We start from the raw sequence: 27,001 nt of genomic DNA, 5'->3' as shown, positions 1-27,001 counted from the left end.
TAGGGTAGCAGCTAAGGAATAGAGCAGAAACACAAGGAAGAAGCATGAGCATTCAACCCTAGGCTTCGTAAGATATTGCAGCACTAGATTTGAGGGCTGGATTGGCAAAATATTCCTGAAGTTCTTCCTTCATTATCGTAATTGATTTTTGTGAATTTTAACTGTGGAAATATGTTGTTGAATGATACTTTAATTTTGGATTTTAATTTCCAACTCATGAGCTAATCTTATCGGGTTAGGATTACTGGATGAATCTTTAGTTTCTTTAATGACCAAGGCATTATCCTGATTAGATTTATTGTTTCATTTGATTTGTGCTATTTTTAAAATGTATGTATGTAGTCTCTAGACATAGATGAATGTATGGTATGTCCATAAACTTGATTTAATTATGAAAAGGTTAGATTAGTTGGATTGTGATCGAATGAAACAAGCGAGTATTCGATACAATACTCATAGAACTCTAGACATAGAGTTGCACTCTGTACAGAGAAAGGAAGAAATAGTGTTGGGTGTCCTTCTTAAGGCTTGTAGACATGCAAAGCCTTAGGTAAGGTAGCTTGAAGTCTGACTCTCGAAAGAAGTAGACTATCTTAGATTTAATCTAAATAATAGATTGGTTAAGATTTTGCCATGGCATTATTGTGTTATGTGGAAAGAATCTTAGTAATCCCAACTTTCCAATTCAACAGCATAGATTCTCCCAACTTTGTCTCCATATCTTTGCCACAGTATTTTAAGTTAGTTATTTGATTTTAATATTGCATACGTGATTATTCCTCTACAAATTGTTATTTTGTTTTACCACAGCCTAATTCATATAGTTTATAGTAATAGCTTAACCGAATTAATCACATCTGATCTCTAAGGAGACAATCTTACTTACTACTTTATTACTTGATTCAACATGTACAATTGTACATTCACATATTATATTCACAAGTGACAAGTTTTTGGCGCCGTTCTCGGGGATCGATAGCTTGGTGAAATTTGGTTTTGTTACTTTCTTATATAATTCCATTAGTTTTATTTAACTTTGTTGCTTTTAATTTCAATAGGTTTGTTGTTAGTGCATGAGTAGGGGCATTCCTACTAACAAGGAGTATCCTTTTGACCTAGAGATAGAGAGAACTTTGAGAAGGAGACAAGAATTGCAAGATGTGGCTAGGATTGGAAATGATCCAGGTAGGGAAGATCCATTACATCCGAATGGTTGGGATGTTGATTTGCCTATCCCTCGTGTGATGGATGATAGAGACAGACCCATTCGAGAGCACGTTGCGCCAATTTTGGATGATTTGAATCCAGGAATAGTCGGCCACACATTCAAGCTCAACATTTCAAGTTGAAATCGGTAACGTTTCATACGCTGCAAACGGTAGGACAGTTTAGTGGATTACCTACTAAAGATCCATGACTGCACTTAAGACTTTTCTTGGAAGTCTGTGACTCATTCAGGTAATAGGGTGTTCCTGAAGACACCTTGCAACTTAAATTGCTTCCATATTCATTAAGAGATTGTGCCAGAGCATGGTTAAATGCTTTACCGTCAAGGATGGTGGCATCTTGGAATGATTTTCGTCAAAGGTTTTTGCTATGGTATAATCCTCCAAATATGAATGCCAAGTTAAGGAATGATATCACATCTTTTTGACAATCAAAGGATAAGAAGTTGTATGAAACTTGGGAGTGATTCAAGGAATTACTTAGGAAATGTCCAATGCATGGTTTCCAACCCTAGACACAGATGTAAATGTTTTATAATAGATTAAACAAGCATACAAGGATGCTAGTTGATGCATATGCTAATGGTACTTTGTTGGATAAATCATATAATGAAGCATATGAGATTTTGGAATGGATTGCCAACAATGATTATCAATACCCTACTACAAGAGTAGGGACTGGCAAAAAAGTTGCTAGCACAATGGAGCTTGATGCAATCACTTCATTAACGGCTCAGGTATCATCTTTAACTAATATGATCAAAACAGTGAAGAGACTAGTTATAGTTCAGAAAGTGAAAACAGCCGAGCTATCATGTGTTTATTAAGGGGAAGATCATATTTTTGATGAATGCACATCAAATCCAGCCTCTATGTAATACATGGGTAATTTCAACCTGAACAATAACCCATATTTCAACACCTACAATCTAGGGTGGAAGCAACATCCAAACTTTAGTTGAAATAATCAAGTAATGGTAAAGTCCAACAATGTTGTTCGATAGAATGCCACAAATGCACCACTTGGTTAAAATCAACCCATGCCACGACAAAATGTTCAACAAAGTTCAGCATCATCTTCATCTATGAAACTCTGTTGAAGGAATATATGGCCAAAAACGATGCCGTGATATAGAGTCAAGCTGCATCCCTAAGAGCTTTAGAAAATCAAGTAGGGTAGATTGTCAATGCGTTAAATTCAAGGCCACAAGGAGATTTTCCAAATGATGCTGAGAATTCGAGATCACAAAGGAAATAGCATTGCAAAGTGATCACTCTTAAAAGTGGAACTCAGTTGAATGACGTTGCTCAAGATGCCACGAAATGAGAGGATAACTCGAATAACAACCATGTAAAGATCCTAGAGCCATCTAAAAAGTACATTATAGCTTAAAAGGCTAAGCAAAAGATTGTTATAGCAGAATCAGATCGTGTTCCCAACAAAAATGCCACAGGAAAACAATATCAACAACCTAAAGGACGGCCACCTCTACATTTTTCCCAATGATTCCAAAATTCTAAATAGGATGTCCAGTTTAAAATATTTTTGGAGGTCTTGAAGCAACTCCACATCAACATACCGCTAGTAGAAGCTTTGGAGCAGATGCCTAATTATGTGAAATTTAAGAAAAATATACTGTCAAAGAAGCGCAGATTAGGAGAATTTGAGACTGTTGCTCTCACTGAAGGGTACACGGCAATGTTGATGAATAAGTTACCTCCAAAGTTGAAGAATCTAAGGAGTTTCACTATCCCATGTTCAATTGGAAATCGTTATGTTGGTAAGGCATTATGTGATTTAGGAGCGAGTATAAATCTAATGCCTCTATCTATTTTCAAGAAGTTGGGAATTGGGAAGGCAAGACCTATTACATTACTTTGCAACTGGTTGATTGATCCTACGCACATCCAAAAGGTAAAATTAAAGACATACTGGTAAGAGTAGATAAGTTTATTTTTCCAGCAGAATTCCTTATTTTAGATTGTGAAGTTGACAAAGATGTGCCAATTATTCTTGGAAGACCTTTTCTTGCTACAGGCATGACTTTAATTGATATGCAAAAAGGTGAACTGACCATGAGGGTGAATGATCAATAGGTCACGTTCAATGTATTTAATGTGCTGAAATGTGCTAATGAGAATGAAGAATGTCGTGCCATTGACTTGATAAGAGTAGAAATGGAGGAAGAGTTCACGAGATTTTGCTACAACAATTCTGATAGTGATGAAGATTCATTTGAGTAAAGACCCTTGTGCACTTTGCTAGAGCAAAATAGACCTTTCAATTTTGACGAAAAATGCTTTGTAGCTCATGTATATTCGCATGAAGCTGTTGATGTCAAAGACATGAAAATGAGGGATACATTTAAAGTTAACGGACAACGCTTGAAGCACTATCGGGATGCTCATGTAGAGCGAGACAAACAATCTATTGACCTTCGAGATGTTTAACTTCAACATCTTGAAAATTCTTTTTATTTTTATTTTTATTTTTATTTTATTTTATCGATTTAAATTTCTCTTAGTTAGAGTCGGTGATGTAGAGCCCGTTGAGATGAATCCTGCTAATGAAGAGAATGAACCTAAAGCACCGAAGGAAAAACTAGAGAAAACAAAGTCTGTCAGCATTGACATTGACCGTGAGGATGAAGAGGAAGCAAGTCCCTTAGTAGCACCACCAATGGACAACATTGTAGTTGTTCCACCTCTTTCTATGAACCGATGCTTGAACAAGATCATGAGATCGATCAAATTATTCCTGAAATCACCATATTTGACAATGATAAGGAGGATGTACTACTCAATTTACTTAAAAGGCAAATGCGTTATAAGATGAGTACACGAAAGACCATTCGTCGTAATTAAAGTACCACCTTTCAGTTCCAAGGTTGGGAAGTTTTTCTCCCTTTATTACATCTCATTATGTACATATATATGTTCTTGCATTCAAGATTCATATCTATACATGCATTGAGGATAATGCATCCCTTAGGTTTGGGGTGTATTGTGCATTTAGATTACTTTAGATATTTAGTTAAGCATGTTGTTTAGTATTTTTTTTGCTCATTTTTCATTCATTTTGCCATGGCACACATGACTGGCAAGAATTGTTTAAACTATGATGAGTGTTTTTTGTCTGTGGTGTTTGATGAGGAGCTTAATTCTTCAATAAACTTAGAAAGTTGTGACAGTGGATTAGGTGATTTTAGCTTAGGATAGTTTGCTTGTAAATTGATCTATAGTGAGTTTCTTTTAATAAATTTAGAGATTCTTGAAGCTAAATTCAGTACAAAGGCAATACTCAATAATGAATAAAGTGACAATGTTTAAGAAAATTCAAGGAAAAAAAATGTCATCAAATACTCCGATGCTTAGAACGCCAAGTAAGTCAGCACCACTTTGTTTGCTCCATCGTGCTATTGGCTAGAAAGGTAAGTCCAAGTAAAAGTGTGTAATAAAGAAAAGAAAATTAGGGGCACTTCACTGTAGTAACAGGCTGCGTAGCTAAGGAGGTAGTTGTTTTCTCCCTCCATCTTTTTAGTCTAAAGCCTTAACTTTATGAGTAAGTATTCAAATCATGACATAGTTGAGTATTCAACAATTTAGTGTATGCTCCATTGTAATTGTCAAGTCAAATAATTATGTGACGAGCTGAGTCTCCTAGTAAAAAAATAGGCATAATAAATGAATATGTATGTATTGAGTATGTATAAGGCCAGATGAAAAAAAGAAGAAGGGAAAACTAAGTTCATTAAAAGATGAAATAAGTAAATTAGGAGATACTTGCTATAGTGAAAGTTGCAGGAGTACTTAGGATTTTTCTTTCTTTTAGGGCAATAATTTCTGCACTACCTTTGCTAAATAAGCTTATGAAACTTGATCAAATTTTTAGATATGGAAGATTGTTGAGAAGTGAAGTAAAAAATGCTCTCTTAATGGTCTAACAATACAAAGGTGATTATGTTGCTATGACAATTATTATGTTCATGCATTCATGCATATTTTGCGTGAGGATAAGCAATGACTCAAGTTTGGGGGTGTGATAACTCTTGAAAAGAGTTATATTTTAGGCCTCTAGACTTGGTTAATTATTCGTTCGTGAGTTAATTTAGTTGCATTTTAGGAAATTATATTAGTATTTTTATAACATTGCATCATGAAGCTTGGATTGTGCTTTCAATGTCACTATATGTTACTTTTACTTATGGGAGGAAAGGAATTGTGTTTTGTTTATAGTAGGTGCAGAAAGGAGGAAAATAAGAGAATGAGTGATGTTTTGTCATGACAAAATTTTGGATAGGTTGCCAGCACAAATGCCATGGCAATTACAGGAATATACTGACTCAGCTGTCAATCCGTACCACTCTCAGCCAACTGTACTTGTACCAGAAATATCCACCAAAAAAAGAGGGAGAAAAAAGTGTGTGCTGAGAGGGTGACCTACCCTATAAAAAGAAGAAAGAGAAAGAGAGGAAGACAACTATTTTTCCTCTCACACAATTTTCTCGTGGGAGATCTACAGAAACAAGGAAAGAGGGTAGCAGCTAAGGAATAGAGCAGCAACACAAGGAAGAAGGAGAAGCATTCAACCCTGGGCTTCGCAAGATATTGCAGCACTAGAGTTGAGGGTTGAATTGACGAAAGCTTCCTGATGTTCTTCCTTCATTATCTTAATTGATTTTTGTGAATTTTAATTGTGGAAGTATGTTCTTGAATGATACTTTCATTTTGGATTTTAATTTCCAATTCATGAGCTAATCTTATCAAGTTGGGATTACTAGATGAATCATTAGTTCCTTTAATGACCAAGGCATTATCCTGATTAGATTTACTATTTCATTTGATTTGTGCTATTTTGAAAATGTATGCATGCAGTCTCTAGACATAATTGAATGTATGGTATGTCCATAAACTTGATTTAATTATGAAAAGGTTAGATTAGTTGGATTGTGATCGAATGATACAAACGAGCATTCAATACAATACTCGTAGCGCTTTAGACATAGAGTTGCGCTCTGTACAAAGAAAGGAATAAACAGTGTTGGGTATCCTTCTTAAGGCTTGTAGACATGCAAAGCCTTAGGTAGGGTAGCTTGAGGTCTGACTCTTGAAAGAAGCAGACTACCTTAGATTTAATCTGAATAATAGATTGGTTATGAGGAATGAATCTTAGTAATCCTAACCTTCCCATTCAACAGCATAGATCCTCTCAACTTTGTCTCTATATCTTTGCCACAGCATTTTAAGTTAGTTATTTGATTTTAATATTGCATACGTGATTTTTCCTCTACAAATTGCTATTCTGTTTTTCCATAGCCTAATTCATATATTTTATAGTAATAGCTTAACCGAATTAATCCTATCCGATCCCTTAGGAGACAATCTTACTTACGACTTTATTACTTGATTTGAAGTGTACAATTGCACATTCGCATATTATATTCACACATTACAGATTGTAGTCAAACTTCTGAAATGGCTCATGGCAAAACCACCCAAATTTCTCATGAAGTAACAAAAGAGTTGGTCCTAAAAACACTTACATGCCATAAAGACTGAATCAATTGCCAGGGTTCCCTCAGCAAGTTCAGAAACCACCGCAAGTTGAATCTTCCAATAGTTTGGAAAACTTTTTAAAGGTATATATGGCAAAGAATGATGCTACTTTAAGAAATTTGTAGAATCAAGCGGGTCAAGTAGCCAATGAACTTCAAAATATACCCCAATGAGGTTTGCCCAATGACACAAAAAATCCAAGAGTTCGAGTAAAGAGCATTGCAAAGTAGTCACTTTGTGAAGTGGGAGGAAATTGGAGTCCAAAAGTGTCAAGATCGAAGATAAGCTTGTTGATGCTCAAGAAAAAGAGGAAGCTTAAGCAAGTGTTTAAACTCTAATTTCATAGAAGCCAAATTTTGAAAATTTCGATGAGGTAAACCCTAAACCAGTTAATTTTGATAACGTAACACCTGTGTCAGATGCTACAAAAGTGTAACAGAAGAATTTTTCAACAAAAGTTAAAACTTCACCACCACTCTATCCTTAAAGACTCCAAAAAAAAAGTAGGAGGTCCAATTCAAAAAGGTTTTAGATATACTCAAGCAACTTCATATCAATATTCCATTGCTGGAAGCTCTTGAGCAAATGTTGAACTATGTCAAATTTATGAAGGACATCCTTTCCAAAAAGAGAAGACTTGGAGAATTTGAGGCAGTAGCATTGACAAATGAGTGCATTACATTCTTGTAGAACAAGTTACCTCAAACAATGAAAGATCCAAGATGTTTTATCATACCCTGCAATATTGGATAATCCCATTTTGGTAAAGCATTATGTGATCTAAGAGCGAGCATCAACTTGATGCCCATGTCTGTATTTAGAAAACCGGGTATATGCGAAGTTAGACCAAGAACAGTTATGCTTCAATTAGCAGATAGGTCCTTAGCACATCCAAAAGGAAAAATCGAGGATGTATTGGTACATGTAGATAAATTCACTTTTCCTGCTAGCTTTATTAATTTAGATTTTAAAGCAGATAAAGAAGCATCAATCATCTTGGGAAGGCCTTTTTTGGTGATCGACAGGACCTTAATTGATGTGCAGAAGGGTGAAACCACCATGCGAGTTTAAGATGATCAGATAATATTTAACGTATTTAAATCTATAAGGCTTCCTAAGGTACTTGAGGAGTGTTCCTCAATGTCTAAGTTAGAAGGTTTAGCTACAAAATAGGAACACAATTCTGTAGATGACCCATTGGAGCGAGTCTTAGTGCTTGACTGACCAAGTAATAAAGAAGTGAAGGAATACTTAGTGTTGCTAGAGGCTAATTCAAAGAGATTTGTTTTCGACAATCTCAATTTGAATCTTTGGATTTGGCGTCCCGTGAGCATGTTCAACCAAAGGCATCGATTGAAGAGCCACCTAAATTGGATTTAAAAGTACTTCATTCTCATTTAAAATATGTTTATTTAGGTAACTCTTTTACTCTGCCTGTTACAGTTTCAGCTAAGCTAACTGAGAATCAAGAGAAGAAACTGATTGACATGTTGAAGAAATTTAAAAAGGAGATCGAGTGGACCATAGTTGATACCCGAGGTATAAGTCCAACTTTATGCATGCATAAGATCATACTAGAATATGGTGAAAAAAGAACAATTGATGGACAAAGAAGGTTGAACCCAGTTATGAAGGAGGTGGTTAAGAAGGAAATTATAAAAATGGTTAGATGCGGGTTCCATTTACCCATCTCAAACAGTTCATGGGTAAGTCTGATCTAGTGCATGCCAAAGAAAAAAGGCATTACGGTTGTGGAAAATGAGAACAATGGATTGATACCGACCATAACGGTTACAAGATGGAGAATTTGTGTGAACTACCAGAAGTTGAACAAGGCAACTCGAAAAGATCATTTTTCGTTACCATTTTTAGACCAAATGTTCATAGACTCGCAAGGTAAGACTACTACTATTTCTAGACGAATATTAGGGTTACAACTAGATCACAGTAACCCTGGAAGACCAATATGAAACAACATTCACCTACTTGTATAGTACATTCACTTTTAGGTGTATGCCTTTTGGTTTGTGTAATGCACCTGTTACGTTTCAAAGATGTATGATGGTTATTTTCACTGACATGGTTGGAAGTTTTTAGAAGTGTTTATGGATGATTTCTCAGTGTTTGGAGATACCTATGATGATTACTTAGAAAATCTACCCAAGGTACTAAGGTGATGGGAAGAGACAAACCTTATCTTTAACTAGGAAAAGTATCATTTCATGGTAAGTGAAGGTATCATTTTTGGGCACCAAATAACAAGATGAGGGGTAGAAGTTGACAAAGTGAAAGTAAAGTTCATTGAGAAGCTTCCACCTCCGATGTCTGTTAAAGGCGTTAGGAGTTTTCTAGTACATGTTGGGTTCTACCGGAGGTTCATCAAAGATTTCTCCAAGATTTCCAAACCTTTATGTAAATTACTAGAGAAAGGCACAACATTCAACTTTGACAAGGAATGCTTGAAAACCTTCAATGAGTTTAAGATTCAGTTAGTCTCAACACTGATCATCATCACACCAAATTGGGAGTCTCCTTTTTAGTTATGTACAGTGCAAGTGACTTCACGATAAGATTTGTAATGGGACATCAGAGGAACAAAATTTTTCATCCCATCTCTTATGCAAGTCAGAACTTGACGGGAGCACAACTGAATTATACGATAATGGAAAAATAATTACTTGTTATTTTTGCTTTTGACAAGTTTCGTTCTTATCTTGTAAGTACTAAGGTGACGGTTTAGATGGATCATTCGATAATCAAGTATTTGCTTGCCAAGAAAGACGCTAAGCCGGTATCGATCCAGTGGGTGCTTTGACCTATCATCAAATGTAGTAGTTAATTTGGGTTACTTTCGCACTTGAAGAGCTTGTTTTCTATGCAATTTAGTATTTAATATTATGTTTTTGGTATTTAGTAGTTAGAATTAAATATTAGTAAAAATAAGTGTTTTTAACACAATTTGTGACTGTTGTGACCCATTAGGCTGACACAGGCTTTAGATAGTGCTAATATATGTAATTGACTGTGTAGGATGATGATTTATAGGCCCAATTGACGTAGGAGCAAAGGAAGAGTGATGCACAAGCTTCCTGATACATTAAAGCATGAAACAAACCAAAGAGGGTGTAAAACACATGTTCTGTCGCACCATACAAGGGATATGACGCGACATAGGTCGACTTGTCGCCCAAGTATGCCAGGGTTATTTTTGTCCATACAATCAATTTTATATGAGGACTTAGAGCGTGTCGAAGACCTAATTTAGGCTGCCAACACTCCTATAAATAAGACCTTATGGGTTTGATGTAACTACATCATCTTAGACGCAATAAAAAAACCTAATAGTTTAGGAGTAGGATTAGATTATTTTTCTTTCGGTTTTTCTAAACTATTTTTTTCCTCTTAGAACCGATTGCGATCTAAGAGTTCTTTTATATGATTGAAGTATTTCAATTTATTTCTTCTTTGATGTTGGCATATTTCATTATTCTAATTGAGAGATTTACTACTCATTTCTCTATTCAATATCAATCCATGATTATTTTAATCTCTTTTCTCTTCCGATTCAATCATGTTCTTTACATGATTTATTCAATTGAGATTGAGATTATGAATAACATGAGTGGCTAAATCCCTTAAGGAAATTAACGAGTGGGTAGGGATGTGATTAATATAGGATTTAGGGTTTCTTGATAGGATTAGTTGGTATAGATTATGCATTCTTAAACCCTAGGCTTGACAACCCTAGGAAGTTATCATAGGATACACTAGATCGGGAGATAAGTTGAACCAAGTAAATCATAGTTTATCCTAGTTGAGAAAGTTAGGTCAGAAGATAAGTGAGTATCAACTAATTGATTAATTAGTTTAAGGTGAGAGGTAATAATTGGTTAATCAATAGCTAATCCACCCTAAAACCCTAATCTAAAGTAATTGCAAACCTTGAAATGAGTTAATTTTCTTAATTGGTTTTATTGATTTAAGTCATTTGTTATTTTTCTTGTTGATTTATTTAGTTATTTAATTTCTATCATTAATTTCTATCATTAATAATATTTAGACTTATTATTGTAAAAATGTTTTTATAAATTTATTTCATCCTCCCTTGGGTACGATCCTCGAAATACTTCTAAGTGTTTCATTGTAAACTATACTATATTATAATTTGACCCACGCACTTGCAGACATCGTCGATTTAATTTCTTATATTTTTATGTGTTATTTTACTATAAATGATAACTCGTTTATAGGCGGTCAAGCTTCAACTCCAAGAATTTGATCTTGAGATCCAAGATTAGAAAGGGTTAGAAAATTAAGTGGCAAATAACTTGTCCAGATTAGAGCATCAAGAAGAAATTAACTCACTCGTTCCTATTAACGAGCATTTTCCAGATGAGCACATTTTTAGGGCAAGTCTTCATAATATTCCTTGGTTTTTTTATTATGCTAACTTTTTGGTTTGTGGTTTGAGGTTTGATGTCGCCTGAGATGTCGTATCAACAAAAGGAGGAAGTTCCTTCATGACGTAAGGTACTATTTTTGGGAGGAGCTCTATTTGTTCAAACAACGCGTAGACCAAATGATCAAGAGATTTGTGGCGAAAAATGAGGTAACTGATATTTTGTATGACTACCATTCGTCCCCAAGTGGGGGACATTTCAGAGGTATACGTACCATAACCAAGGTATTTCAAGTCAGATTCTTTTGGCCAACCTTGTTTAAAGACGCATATGCCTCCATAAAAAATTGTAACCGTTGTTAGCGGGTTGGAAACATATCAAGAAGGAATGATATGCCTTTGACGAACATGCTTGAGGTAGAATTATTTGACATTTAGGGTACTGAATTTCTTGATCATTTTCCTCCTTCTTATGGTAACATGTATATATTAATGGCAGTTGACTATGTGCCCAAATGGGTAGAGGCTGAGGCATATCCGACAAATGATGCCAAGGTGGTGATGCGGTTCTTACAAAAGCATATATCCACGAGGTTTAAAACTCCAAAGGCCATCATCAGTGATGAGGAGTCCTACTTTGTGAACAAATGGTTAAAATGGTTACTCCACAAGCATGGCGTAAGGCATAAGATTGCCAATGCTTACCATCCACAAACGAATGGGCAAGATGAGTTGAAAAATAAAGAGATCAAAGGTGTTCTCGAGAAGGTGGTCCATCCAAATCAATGAGATTGGTCTAGGAGGCTTGACAATGTGTTATAAGCTTACTAAACAACTTTCAAAACTCCCTTAGGGATGTCTCCCTATCGGTTAGTGTTTGGTAAAGCCTACCATCTACCATTAGAGTTGGAGCATAAAACTGATTGGGCTCTCAAGCAGCTTAACTTGGATCAAGAGCTTACTAGAGAGAAATGGATGTTGCAACTCAATGAGTTAGAAGAGTTCAAAATGTTTTCCTATAAGAATGCCAAGTTGTTCAATGAGAAAGCAAAAAAAAAAATAGCATGACAAGCACATCCGGATCCATGAGTTAAAGTCTTACTGTTCAACTCCAGATTAAAGTTGTTTCCTGAAAAGTTAAAGTCTCAACGGTTTGGGTTATTTACTATTCACCAAATCTGTAACATCCCATTTTTAGTGAAATTGAAACAATAGTTTCGAGACTACAAGTTCAAATTCAAAAAATTTATTTTATTATTATTTTATTTCCTCTGACATGGTAGTAGTACCACATAAAAATTTCGTTAATAAATTTTACTATTTACATGCTCAATTTGATAAAAGAACTAAATTGCATAAAGTACAAAAGTTGAGTTCTAGTAGCTAAAAGTGTTAAATAGCTATAGAACCTTAAATTATGAGTCTTTATATGGTAATTAGAACAAAAATGTGTTAGTGGATGAGCATGGTTTAGCATTATTGAAATTTTGATTAATTTTAAAGGTTAAAATTGTAATTAGGTATTTAAATGATAAAACAAATAAAACAAAATAAAACCTTCATCTTTTATTTCTTCTTCAACAGGTTGTTAGGGTTAGGAAGCCATTTTTGGAGCTTTTAAGTTTGGCAACTCCTCTTTTCTTGATTTGTATGTATTTTGTCCCGTTTTTAATGATTTTTATATTTTTGGGATTATTGCAGCTTAATCTAGATAGCCCGGGGACTAATTTGTGAAAATGTTAAATTATTAGGGTTTTTTCATTGATGAATGTGCATGAGTTTTGATGTTTGATGATATAAAATGGATGGTTGTTAATAGATAAACAACTTTTGTTAGGTGGTTTTTGATGAAATTATCATTTAGGGATTAAATTGAACAATAGAAAAGCTTACATGATGGATTTGTGAAATAAATGAAATATAGGTCTTGCTAGGGACTAGATTGATATTCGGCCATAGTGGGTTTGTGGTGAAATTGCATAAATTTCCATTTTTATGAGCTAGGGACTAAATTGTAAAGAAATTAAAAGTATAGGGGCAAAATGATAATTTTGCCAAAATATGAATTTTGGGCTAAATTAAATGATTTATATTTTAAATTAAGTTAAATTTATCCGTATAGATCAAGACAGACCTTATATGGTTTTAGATCGAGGCAAGGAAAAAGCTTCGGATTAGTGAACTTTGTTTTCTACATGTATCGTCGAGGTAAGTTCGTAAGTTTAAGTTTCATTTTTTTTATTTTATTTTATGATTTGAATGCTATTATTGTATAATATCAAATTGAGTGTTGACGAAAAAATCCAACGGCGTATCGACGATCATCGACGAATGAAAAGGGATAGCTTTGGCTATCAAATACGGAAAGGGATAGCTTCGGCTATCGATTATGAAAAGGGATTGTGACGACCATCAAAAATGAAAAGGGATGGTGACAACCATTGAACTATGAAAAGGGATGGCTTCGACTATTGAACTATGAAAAGAGATGGCTTCAGCTAGTGATCTATGAAAAGGGATAGTTTCGGCTATCAAATTATGAAAAGGGATGGTAACGACCATCAAACAATGAAAAGGGATGGTGACAACCATCAAATTATGAAAAGGGATAGCTTCAGCTGTCGAACTATGAAAAGGGATAACTTTGATTATCAAATTACGAAAAAGGATGTGTCAACCATCGTATTATTACCTTGTGTGAGCTTCAGTAAGAGCTTTCAATGTAAATTACATTAGTTTGATGAAAGGTAGGTAATGTGTACCTTGTGAAAATTAAGAGTATGAATGTACATATATAAGTTTTTGAGTTAGTTATTCTCAGGTTGGATTGGTTATACATGCTTTATGATTGTATATTGTATTGGCAAGGTTAGATTGTATGTGTTACGAACTTACTAAGCATGACATGCTTACTTAGTGTTTATTTTTATGTGTTCGTAGTTGTCGGAAGATCGTTCAGGTTGGAAAGTCGTCGGAGATCTATCACACTATCTATCGGCTATATTGGTACCTATGGATGTTTTTAAGTTCGTTATAATGGCATGTATAGGTATTTTGGCTAATGTTGGCCATCTATTTTGGTTGTTGAAATGGTCATTTTGCTTGGCTTGTGATTTGGCATTTTGTTGGTGAAATGGTATATTTTGGTATGTAAATATTAGCTTCATAATGGTTGATGAATGATTTAATATAGCTGAATGATGGAAGATGAAATGATAGTTGAATATGCATGATGAAATCATAGTTAAATATGCATATTGCATAAGTCTAGTATCTAGTTGTGAATTGATCTCTTGTTATGAAAGGCATATATGTCTAATGATGTTAGTGATTGAATGGCATATTTAGTATTATTTGATAGGTTATGGTAAATCAATTCAATAGTTTGAATTGATGCAATCTTGATTAGAAGTTAGTTGATTATTTTGGCCAAATCGATTACATGATTGTACATGTTTACATATTGTTATTTTGAGGTGCCTAAGGGCATATTAGTTGTATGATATTGTACCATATGTATAGGACTTGGTTATGCATGAATTTGGTGCCTTGTTATGGCTTGTGTATATGTGCATTTTTTGTTGTAGGTACATGACAAGTTGGGTGAGAAAAATTACTTGTAAAATGGTCTATTTTCGTCCATGCGGGTAGAGGCACGGGCGTGTGTCTCAGCCATGTGTGACACACGGCCAGGTGACACGACCGTGTGTCCCCTGAAGCTTTCAAAAGGTTGTAAGTTAGGCTATTACACGGCCTAGCACATGGCCTGGCACACGAGCGTGTGAGGTTACTTCGAAGGGTACACGGCCTGGCACATGGGCGTCTAGCTTGGCCGTGTAAACCAAGTAAATGAGTTACACAGGCACGGACACAGGCTGGGACACGGCCGTGTGTCCCTACTTCGAATGCCCACACGGCTTGAGACACGGGAGTGTCTCTTGGCCGTGTGATCCCTACAATGTTGAATATTTTCATTGTTTTCTAAAAAATCTCTAAGTTTTCGATTTAGTCCCGACTTGTTTCTAACACGTATTTAGGGCCTCGATGGCTCGTTTAAAGGACAATATGTACGTTTTGAATTGGTTGTAATGTATTTATTGATATGATTTGAAAATTTTGAAATTTATGTTTGTTTGATTTGAAAACTCTGGTAATGCTCCGTAATCTTGTTCCAGCGATGGATACGGGTTAGGGGTGTTACAAAATCTTTCCATGTAAAGCAGTCAAACTGCAAGACGGTAAAGGGGGTAAGTTCAAGGTAAATGGTCAACGCCTTAAACATTATTGGGGTAGTGAAGTCTGGCGGAATAAAACTTCACACCCATGAGTTGTTTATTTATTTTATTTCTTTTAATAAATGGTTCTAATTTTTTGTAAATATTTTGAGCAACCAAAAATAAAAAAAAAATTAAATATATATGAATATATATTTACATATATATTTATATTTTTTTAAAAATAGATAAAAGGTTTTTTTTTTGTTTAATGATGTTTTGTTTCCTCAGGTTAAACTTTAACCTAGCTCTACCCTTCTAAATTAACCACCCTTATACCCAACATATCATATACCACTAGCCACCCTCTCCTAAAAACCCCCATCACCACCAGCCTCACCCACTCTAAAATCCTTTTGTTGTCGCTCCTTCCCCTCAAGTAGCCATCATCGCCGATCGCATATTCCCCCCAACACCAAAGTCACACATTGTCTTACCACCTTAGTTACACCTTGTCGTCACAATCCTCCATCATCGGTCACCTCTCACCATTGCACACCCTCATTGTTGCACCACCAAACACCGCCCTTTGCAACCCTAAAGAGCCACCGTCCCAATTGCCTTAATCAATGCCATTGCTTCTAGTTATAGCACCTCTATTATTATTGATCATTGTCATCATTCCCAAACACCCTATTGAATCGACTCTCACCAATTTTACAAAAATCCCAAGCCTGCACACCTACTATTCGCATAATGTCCCAAAAGAGAAAAAGTTCTACATCCCAACCTAATGAACTCCAAAATTGATTCCATACTGAAGAAGCAATGGAGAGGTTTGAATCCATCTTCAAGAATCAACTGAGGCTTTCAAACAAAGGGTTTAGCTTGACGAATGTTGATTGCACAAAAATGTTGCCAATCATTCGGACGATAGTATATGCATTGGAATGGAATTTATTTTGTGATGTCAGACCACCTCCAAAAGAAGAATTATTTTGAGAATTTTATGCAAACCTAACTTTATCTACTGCAATAGAGATATATGTTCGAGGAAAGAAGGTAACTTTAACTTCAACTTATATTAATTATCTGCTTGGATTGCCTAACATCGATAACGATGATTATACTGTTATGTTGCAAAATGTTGATTAGAAGATGCTTAGAGAAGTTCTGCAAGAAGTTAAGATTCCTGGAACCAAATAGATAACTTCGAATTTTAGTAATCATGTTTGCCAAAGGGAGTTTCTGAAACCAACAATAAAGTTTTGGTTCTATTTCCTCTGATTTAGTTTTATGCCCATCTCACATAGTTCCACTATCTCGATAGAACAAATGCTCTTATTGTGTGCTATTGTGACAGAAATGTCTATTGATATCAGAAGAATCATCCATAAGGAAATTCGAGAGTGTGCTACAAAGCGACCTGGTTTTGCCTATTTCCTATCATTAATCACTTTACTATGTTTCCAATCTCACACCCATCTAAAGATAGATATTAGAGCAAGATACAACCAAGGATGTTAATTTAGCTAAAATAGTGGGTGATGTTGCTAGGCAGAACTAAGCAGAACCAGATGATGAACCAACCAGAGCAAAATCACCCAATTATCCAGACATATTGGAACCAGTTAATGAGCTAGAACTAACTACCTATCCTGACTTTGTAACACCAACTAAATCTGTTAATCCAGGGTGGACCAATCCGACACCCACATTTACATCATTTAGCACTATTACACAGCCAGACCAATTCGCAATCATGGACATGCTGTAGCACATGCATATCGACAACAACAAGCTTATTGGAGATATGCGAAAATATGAGACGACTCAATAAGGGGTGCATTTAGAAAACTCTCACGTAACCCTTTTGACTTTGTGCCTAAATTTCTAGATTTTATCTTCGATCCATAGACTCTAACCCTTTTGATCAAGTCACGTTTACCGTTAAAATTGGACTGATTTCTGAAAAATCGTAACGTTGAGGGTGTCAATTAAAAAATAAAAAGGTTAATGGTACAAAACTAAAAGCCCCTAAACGTTGAGGGTTTTTTGGTAATTATGCCTTTGATTTATGCTTTTAAACAATAAGGACATTGTTTCTCTTTAGTGGGGGGATCATATTGTAATCTGAGATAATTAATTTTGTTCATAAAGGTATGTTTTAAGTGAAAATTGCTCAATTTTTTTTGCACAATAATGTTAGCTCTAGTGTATGCATAAATCCTTATTATTTCAAGTATTTGCATGCTAAATAAGTTATGATATGTATGTAGATCTTACTGATTATGTATAAGGGCTGTCATGAAAAAAATTTTAATTCCTTAGAAAAAACTAAGCATGCATGAAAGTTTAAGTGTTTAGAATTGACTTAGTAATTTCCTTAAGGCGAAATCCTAAGAGGCATGGTAATTTAAAAATGATTTAGGCATTTTTTTTTAGATTGTTTAAGCCTTTCAAGCCAACATTATTAATATTTATCCCATGAAACCCTACTTTTGAACTATATGACCTGATTTTTTTTTCTAAACCCTACACTAATGAGTCATTTCGTATTTTAATACTTATCTTTATTTGTCCCATACCTTAGACTTAGTTCGTCTAGAACATTTTTGTGCTTAAGTTTGGGGGAGCTAAAGAAAAGTACTGGATGCTCAATACAAGTACAAATGTTGATTTATATGCTCAAGAAAGTATCTGTTGTTGCTAAAATAAATGCAGTTGTTGAGAAAATATGTACAGAGAGCATATATACTCAAATTGAAAAGAATTAGGTATTTTGGGGGATAATTGCATTTCAGAGGTTCGAGGTAAGCTGAGTCTAAGATTTTAGCCTAAAAATTGTCTATCTTTTCCTACATTGACCCCAGCCACATTATAACCATATAAAAAACTATTGATTTAGATTTCTATGCCTGTACATTAATGGAGAGGAGCTATTGAGTTCAACATATGAAGACACAATTTAAGCATTAGGATTGTTGCTTAACATTACTTGAGGGAAACAAAAAATTGATTGGAGAGAACTTAGTGCACTTTCATGAAGAGAAGGCATTCAATTCATAATTTTTTATGGCACTCTAATGCTTGAGTAAATTTGGAAAATGTATATACTTGACTTACATATTTGCAAAAAAAAAAAAATTGAGTATGATCTCATTGATGCATGATTAGACGAATAATTAATTTTACTTACTATGTTGCAATTACGTTTTTTTGCATCTATAAAGTGTCATTACTCAGGACGAGCAATGAATTGAGTTTGGAGGTGTGATAATTCTAAAATATAGAGTTATCTTCAACACTTTTAAACTAGTAATTCGTGCAAATTTTGAGTGTTTGATAACAAATTTTGGAATTTTTGTTATAGTTTTATCTTATTAGCTGATACTAAGATGAATTTGCTAATTTGATCATTTTATACACTAAAACACATGATTTTTACACTTTTTGAGATAGTTGATGGACTGGAGGAAAAGGCAGTCTGCTAAGGAAATAAGAGCCTAAACCACCAATTAAGGAGGAGAAGGCCCAACCGTCCATAGAGGTTCCCAAATCAGCCACCCAAGACTTGGTAAAACATTAAAATTCAGCCACAAAATTCTCACATGTGACTGTACAACCCCTCTTCATTTCAAGGTTTCTCTCCCATGAATCAAGCATGAATCAAGGAAAAATACCAAAGCCATCCACCCACTTTCCACCCACTTTCCTTAAAGTAAGGATCGACCATGTGAAGAGAGATTTTCAAGGCTCTCATTTGCTAAAAATGATGTTATGTGTCTTGGTTGCTTATTCATTCAAATAAAATCATGAACATGTTATTCATACATTATAAATGTAGGGATGCAATTGAATTAATTATTTAATCAGAACAAAATTGTAATTAATTAACACAATATCTAAATGGTGCATGTTTGATCTTTTATGATAAATTAGGTCAAATTAGTAATAATATCAAAATAAATTTATTACATTGCATAACCTTAATATTAATGTGATTAAACTGTTTCAATATAGAAATATTATTGTTACCTCACATAATATGATTTCGCTTATGAAAATTACTAAGTTGATTGAACATAGAAATATGCTAGAAAAATTAATAATTTAATAAGCATGATTTCATGGGTTAATAAATAACCGAGTTGCTATGGATTTCTTCGTAACATCATCAACATTGTTTTATAATTCCAAGTTAGAAAAGACAAATAATCTAACTCTTTCATGTCATAGTAATTAAACTTGTGAAGTGTTGCTTATTGCTTTGTGTTTACATCTTTCATTCAGTTTTAGCATACTTAGTTAAGTTTTAGTTAAATTAATTAGTTAATTCAATCTACTCACAATTATTTCCATCACCAATTTGCTAAGATTTTATTTTTCACAATATTTGCCTATACAGTTTGTGTAAAGACGATACTTTTTACTTATTACTTTATTACTTGTTGACGATTATATACATTTGCATATTATTTGAATATTTGACGATTTTATTACTTTTTGCTTTGGGCCTTTAGAATGTGTAGGTGGAAGGCAAATGCCCATTCAAGCTTCAATTATCTAGTCTTGTTTAATCTTCGGTTGGATGTATCATTAAATATGTCCAATTTCTTTCTTCTAGATTTCACTCATATTGATTGCTGCATGTCCGTTAACCTGCGAATATTGTGGCTGGTTATCTCGCAAAAAAGGGTATGGAATCGTAGACATTGGTTCAATGGTTTGAGAAAATTTAACCTATCATCTGTTGTTTTGTGTTTTGGTATTAATAAATTTAGACACATTATCTTTAAGGCAGTGTTTATTGAATTAGGATTTCAAATTTTAAATTTGAATTTTAAAAATAGTATAGATTGAGTAGTAAACTATTTCATTTCTCATATTCATGTTTAGTAAATAATTCAAAATCCTTAAAATATTTTTAATTTTGACAAATTCATAATTTTATACTTTTTTAATATATATTAATTTGAATCTAAATTAATTTGTACATAATATATGCATTTCATTCTTACAATTTACATTACGATTGAAATTTAAATTTAAATTTTTAAAAAGTTTGCAAATGAAGTATAAAGAAATTCAAATAATGATATGACACAATCAGAGGGTATCATGTCATCATCATTTAAGTGTCACAAAAATAGACTAAATTGTTTGATGAAATCCAAGTTTGAGTATCAATCTAGATAAAAGAAAATGTAAGGATTAAGTTGAAAAGTTGTTAAGTTTAGGGACTAAATGTTGCTTTATCCCAATAACAAATTTGAGAAAACGACGTCGTCTCTCAACCCAAAGCACGAAATTTCGTTTTTTTTTTACTGAGTCGGGGACATAAATCTGTATTTTTGTTTCTTTAATTATTCTTTTTTGGGAAAAAGATCTCTCTCTCACTCTTTCTCTCTCCTCTCTTCCCTGATCTCATTAGATCCATTCAAAGGGCAACAAATCATCAGAGGAAGAAGTAAAGCAAATTAAGAAAAATGGCAGCAACATTCGGAGACTCAAGCTCCTGGTCCACTGCTCTTGTCAAGATTTCACCTTATACTTTCTCCGCCGTCGGTATCGCCATTGCCATCGGCGTTTCCGTCCTCGGCGCCGCCTGGTACCCCTTCTTATATATATATTCTTTATTTTCTATAAATCTTACGCATAATTTCATGAAATATGTGTTAAATTGCTTATATATATTCATAGGGGAATTTACATAACTGGGAGTAGTTTGATCGGTGCCGCTATTAAAGCTCCTCGAATCACTTCCAAGAATCTTATTAGGTAAATTTTTTTCTTTTCTTATGGTTTTCGCAGTTATTGTGTCATTTTATCTGTAAATGCATCGATTTTTTTTCATAAACACTAATCTATTGATTAAGTTTGTTTTACAGTTTATAAATTATTGGATTGAATTAAATTTTGTTACTGGCCTTCTAAAATCAATTAGGGGGAAACTAGGAAGCAAGAAAATTTTAGGTCACCCTTCAATTTTGTTTAAGTTTGTTGATTCCTAGGCTTTCGTTCTCTATAATGTTTATTGCTTGGAAATTCAATTGGGGTATAAGGTTTTAACGTCAAGCATAAGTAACAAGAGTAGCTATAATTTTAGTATTCTTCTGTATGAATCCCCTTTTTATCTCTTTTTGTGTTACCGCTGGCCTCGAATGTGTCCCAAGATGATACTGATATGTCATATGTGTAACCGGAAGAAGAAGAGTACTAGAATAACAGAGAAGAAAGGGAGAATGAAAGAATTTCCAAACGATAATTCCATTCTCCTATTCTTTCATTCCTTTGCTCATTATATTCTAGATTGCTGGTGCACACATTGCTCACCTATCTGCAGCTACCAATGACATAAGAGAAACCATAAAATAGTAAAAAGATAATTGCAAAGTAAATGACTCTGGACTTGACATGGGCTAACTAACTAATGGGCCCACTACAACCAGGCCCCTTTTGATTACAACTAATTTAACTAATTTGAAATAACATGAAATTTGACTTTGCAACCTCTGTTGCTCAGACTCTGAAAAAGGGAAGCCATTCCTGTGTCGACACAGCACGGACAAGGGATATGGGTTAAATTTGCCAATACATAGCCAACACATAGCCAATGGTAACCACATGGCCCACTCTTTAGTAGTCTCACTAGTCATGCACCTTAAATAGGTTTCAATGTGCCTGAGGGTTGTAGGATGTTGAAAACTTTAAGGTAGTCCAGTCTTTAAGAGTTCTTACCAGAAGGTACTAAGGAATACCTTATCTCTATCGAAGACTATGATATGGGGTAAACCATGTAGCTTAAAAAGTTGATGAAGACTTGGTAACAGAGGGTATAGACAAGTATAAAATGTGCATATTTTGACAATCTGTCTACACATGACATGGGGTAAGCCATCTAGCACTGTTTGTACTTTGCTAGCATTCATAGTCATCCTTACAACACTAATGATATGACCCAAATATTCCTCCTCTTGAGCAGCAAGAAGACACTTTCTATGTTTAAGGAACGGTTGGTTTTTTGTAACACTTCAAAGACCTTTCTCAAATGTAGCAAATGGTCCTCAAATTCACTATTTCTACAGGAGAAGCAAATGAGTTGGTATTGTTTCTAAGGTCACCATTGTCTGGCTTTTCTTCTATCAACCTTTCAATGGCAGTAGGATGCTTGGAGGGCCTAATTTTTATTGTTTGATTCTCATCCCTCAGTGAGATTCTATGATCTTGGATCCTAACAGGTGGCAATCTTGTAAGAGTGTAAATGAATGATTGAACTCATAGAGCATTGATTTAATCATCTGCCCCTTGTTACTGATTTGTTGTTCATCAATGATAGAATTAGATAAGGTAAGAGGTTTTGAAAATGTTAACAAATAAGCACAAGGTTGTGATGCTTCTATTGACATAAATGACAATAATAACTCAGTAGCAACTTTCTGAGATGATAAGCTAGCTGTAGTAGCTTGAACTCCCTATAGCTTGTACGACTTATCATTGAATCCAAATTGCTTAGTGAGAAGAAATCCCATAGGATTGGTCCAAGAGTGACCAACCATTGTGCTCATATTATTTCACAGCCAGCCAAGGGTAGAACCATAAAGTCTAAGCAAAACATAATGTTCAGTGCTGACCATTGTAATTTTAGACATTTGCTCAGTGTAAATAGGTTTCCACCGTTTGCATGTCACTCCCATTCTAGGTCCAGGTACTACCCTTAACCCCAATTGCTTAACCACTCTAGTGTCAATAAAATTAATGAATGCTACCAGAGTCCACAAGTATACTGATGGCATGCTCACCAGTTTTCCCATTGCCTCTCATAGTTTGAAAATCATGTGACCCCATCATGGCCTGGAGAAACAATATTGGCTGCTCATTCTCAACTGCTAGAGCATCAAGGTTGTCTCAACAGTTCGAGAATACTTTAGGTTCACTCTTCTCGTCCATAGATTCCGCTAACAACTGAATGAGTTGGGGTTTCATACACTTGTGACCATATGAGAATTTCAAGCCACACCAGTAGCAGAGACCTTTTTCCTTCTTCCCCCGGTTTCTGTCAGCCTTTTGTTTTTGTAGTTGGTATATTGGTTATAGGTAGGGGGACTTTTGTCAGTATTTAAGGTGTTTGGTTTTAGGTTCAGGTTGGAATTTGGTGGAATTTTTGGAGTAGGTTGCAATGGTGGCAAGGATCATGGCTTAGTGGAGGTATAGGCTGTCTGGCAAAGAAAAAGGCAAGTTGGTTTATAGGTAGGTAAAATAGGTGTTTTCTTGTCGTTAGGGTTTATAGCCTTGATATGTTTAGCTAAGTGCATGGCCTCATTCATGGACTTGGATATAAATAGCCTTAAAGATTGAGATATCTTAAGTTTCATGTTGCTAACACAAATAATCGACGTGTAAGTGTCATCAAGCTGGAGTAAATTGAGTATACCTACAAATTTCTCATGGTAGTGACCAATGGTACCAGATTGGTTTAGGTTGACCAACTCTTCCATAGGATTACCATATTCTCCTGGAGCGAACGAGCCTTCATTGCTTCCCAGTAGCTCATATTAGATTATCCAGACCCCCTCGTATTTTGAGCCTAGTACTGGTGCCATTGAAGGGCACGTCCTTTCCAAGTTTAGCATTACCACCTTGGCCGTATGGTTGTTAGCTACTCATGCAGCCACAATGTATTGCTCAAGCTTGAGCAACCACCCTTTAAAATCTTCACCATTGAACTTGGGGTATTTCACTTGAAGAAACAGTGATTCCCTTGATCCAAATACCCTGGTTGAATTGGAGTAAAGGCTTGTCTTCCTAGTGTCACTCTTAGTTGATCCTTGTGTTAGATGCTTCATCTGATTGTCCTCTGGGTCATCAAATCAAAGAAGTTCTATAAATCATGCTTCAACTTTGCTCAAATGTCATCAAACTTCTTATTGAGTTGCTGCACATCGAGTTTAGTCTTACCTAAGTCCAGTTGGACTTGGGTGAGTTCCTTTTGCATTCTGGTAGCTACACCATCAACTATGGTGTCGGAATCAGAGCTTTGATGCCAATGTTGTTGAGAGAGAATTTTCAAATGATAGTCCATTCCTCTATTCTTCGATCCTTTTGCTCGTTATATTCCAAGATTCTTGGTGCACTCATTTCTCACCTATCTGCTGTTACCAACGACTTAACAGAAACAGTAAAATAGTAAAAAGATATACGCAAAATAAATGGCTCTGACCTTGATACGGGCTAGCTATCTAATGGACCCAATTAGTTAATCAATCACTTGAAATTTGACTCTGGCTTTTTCCCATTTAATGCCTTACAAATTTTCATATGCCCGGCTGCAATTGAAATATTGAGACAAGTTGCTGGTTATTTAATCAACTCTATTCATGTACTGTGAGACAGCACCAACCCGTGAGGTATTATCCACTTTGTCCTAAAGGCCTCACAGTTTTGTCCAACAAAAGGTGCCTCATATGTATGAGCTCAAGTTTCTACTTACATATCATAGCTTATCCTCAGAGTTTCTCGTTATGGGATTAGGTGTTGTGTGTACTGTCTGTCTGTTGGATGAGTTTTAAATTAGAGTGTATTGCTGAATGGGGGGACAATTATGAGTCATGGAATAGGATTGAAGATACTAAACAGTGCCCATGCTTTTGAGGCGAATTTTTTCAATTTATGGTGCTGTTAAAATATGTCTCAATCTAGGTTAAACATTTTCTCAGCAATGTTGATTTTGAAATGCTGTAATATGCCCTATGGAAATAGTAATTTTTGCTCTTCTATACTGTCATTGCAGCGTGATCTTCTGCGAAGCTGTTGCTATCTATGGTGTTATTGTGGCAATTATTTTACAAACAAAGTTAGAGAGTGTTCCTTCATCACAGATATATGAACCAGAGTCTCTTAGAGCTGGATATGCAATCTTTGCTTCAGGAATTATTGTTGGGTTTGCAAACCTTGTTTGCGGGTGTGCCTCCCTAGCCTTAATGTTTTCTTTAATCTAAATTAATATTTTGCTTATTTCTGTGTACTTATAGATTGTTTTGGGGACAGATTGTGTGTTGGAATAATTGGAAGTAGCTGTGCGCTGTCTGATGCACAAAACTCCTCACTGTTTGTGAAGATTCTTGTGATTGAGATTTTTGGCAGTGCACTTGGACTGTTCGGGGTGATTGTAGGTATAATCATGTCAGCTCAAGCAACATGGCCTGCAAAATCGGTCTAATTTCATGATCTTAGTAGAAAATAGCTATTGGGTCAAGAATGCAAACCTGTTTGTTTCATGTGTCGGTTATATCAGAAATGAAATTCACATTTTTTCTTTTGTTTTGTTATTGGTAGTATGTATTATTTAGAAACTTGCTTGGAAGTGTCTCCTCTTTTTCGTTCTTATAACACATTTGTCGAGTGAGAAATAAAACTTTCTATGAAAACCATGATTTATGGTTAAGAGGATGAGTTGTGGCACTGGGAATTTCTTTTGGCTATAATAATTAATTTCATCGTCATTGTTATTTTTAATCTCATTGGATTCAATCTCACGTTACATTTGTATTATTTTGGTAGATAATATCGAACCTATATTACTTTGTTGAATAATATTTTTATGGTACTAGTTTCTAACATCGCATGTTCTATGCGTGATTTTATATATTTTAATTTATTAAATAATATATTTTTATAATTTTAAAATTAATTTAATTTGTATTAAAGTTCAATTAGTTTTGAAAAAATACTTGAGAGAATAAAATAACAAAAATAAAACTTGAATTAATACATAAAACTAATAAAATAATATACAATTTTGAGAAAAGCAAATACAAAAATGTTTACCAAAATAATATTATGTTTACTTTTGGTGTTGTTGTTCAAATATGATTTAAAACTGTCTTTTCAAGAACTATTGCTTTAATGTTCTTTTTATATAATTATAGTTTACTATTGTTAATATTTTTTTACTTTTTATCAGTAATTTTTTCAGATGCTACTTGATCGAATATAGTAAATATTAAGTCCTACCTATAAAGCTAAAGTTAAATTTTAATCCGTACATAACTATAATACTTAAGTGATAATTTAACTACAATAGTAATTAAGTGATAACTAAAATGCTTAGAGTTCTATTTAATTAATAATTCTATTTTACATATATAAAAGTAACACAATTTTTAAATAAAAATAAAGATGTCATTTTATAATAATGCCAAAATTAAATGATAATTATTTTTAATTAATAAATGTAAATTAACATATAATTATAATTATCACAACTTTTCTTATATTAATATTCTTAGAGTTCCATTCAACAAATAATTCTATTTTAAAATTATCAAAATTTTGTTAACATCAAACTTTTCTTAAATAATAACTGGTAAATTAAATTATAATGATTTTTAAATGTATAAATATCACCACTTTATTTCAAGTAACTTTTTAACTAATAAATATAAATTAAATATTTTAAAATATTTAATTAATAATATGATGAAAAATAAAAGATATTTTTATGGTTGAAAATTTTTTCCTTGCTGCTTATGTATATACTATACCTATTGATAAAAGTTCCCGTTTTTGGTCAACAGCAAAAAAGTTACCTAGTTATATGCACCATG

General features: G+C 34.2%; 1 protein-coding gene and 1 non-coding gene across 2 annotated transcripts; one reads left to right on the top strand and one right to left on the bottom strand.

The window, feature by feature from the left end:
• Positions 1-1,624: 1,624 nt before the first annotated feature.
• LOC128039459 (small nucleolar RNA R71) lies at positions 1,625-1,731 on the bottom strand. The gene has a single exon (XR_008193963.1). It is a non-coding gene; the product is annotated as a small nucleolar RNA R71 (small nucleolar RNA).
• Positions 1,732-20,757: 19,026 nt separating this feature from the next.
• LOC105783393 (V-type proton ATPase subunit c''2) lies at positions 20,758-25,839 on the top strand. The gene is made up of 4 exons (XM_012608818.2): positions 20,758-21,006; positions 21,099-21,176; positions 25,186-25,356; positions 25,443-25,839. The coding sequence occupies exons 1-4, from the start codon at positions 20,885-20,887 to the stop codon at positions 25,612-25,614; spliced, it is 543 nt and encodes a 180-aa protein (XP_012464272.1). The 5' UTR covers positions 20,758-20,884; the 3' UTR covers positions 25,615-25,839.
• The last annotated feature ends 1,162 nt before the right edge of the window (positions 25,840-27,001 follow it).

The sequence above is a fragment of the Gossypium raimondii genome, chromosome 2, assembly GCF_025698545.1.
Source record: "Gossypium raimondii isolate GPD5lz chromosome 2, ASM2569854v1, whole genome shotgun sequence".
NCBI classification, from domain to species: Eukaryota; Viridiplantae; Streptophyta; class Magnoliopsida; order Malvales; family Malvaceae; genus Gossypium; species Gossypium raimondii.
Note: the sequence above shows the minus strand (reverse complement) of the source record. Positions and strands in the feature narration are given on the sequence as shown.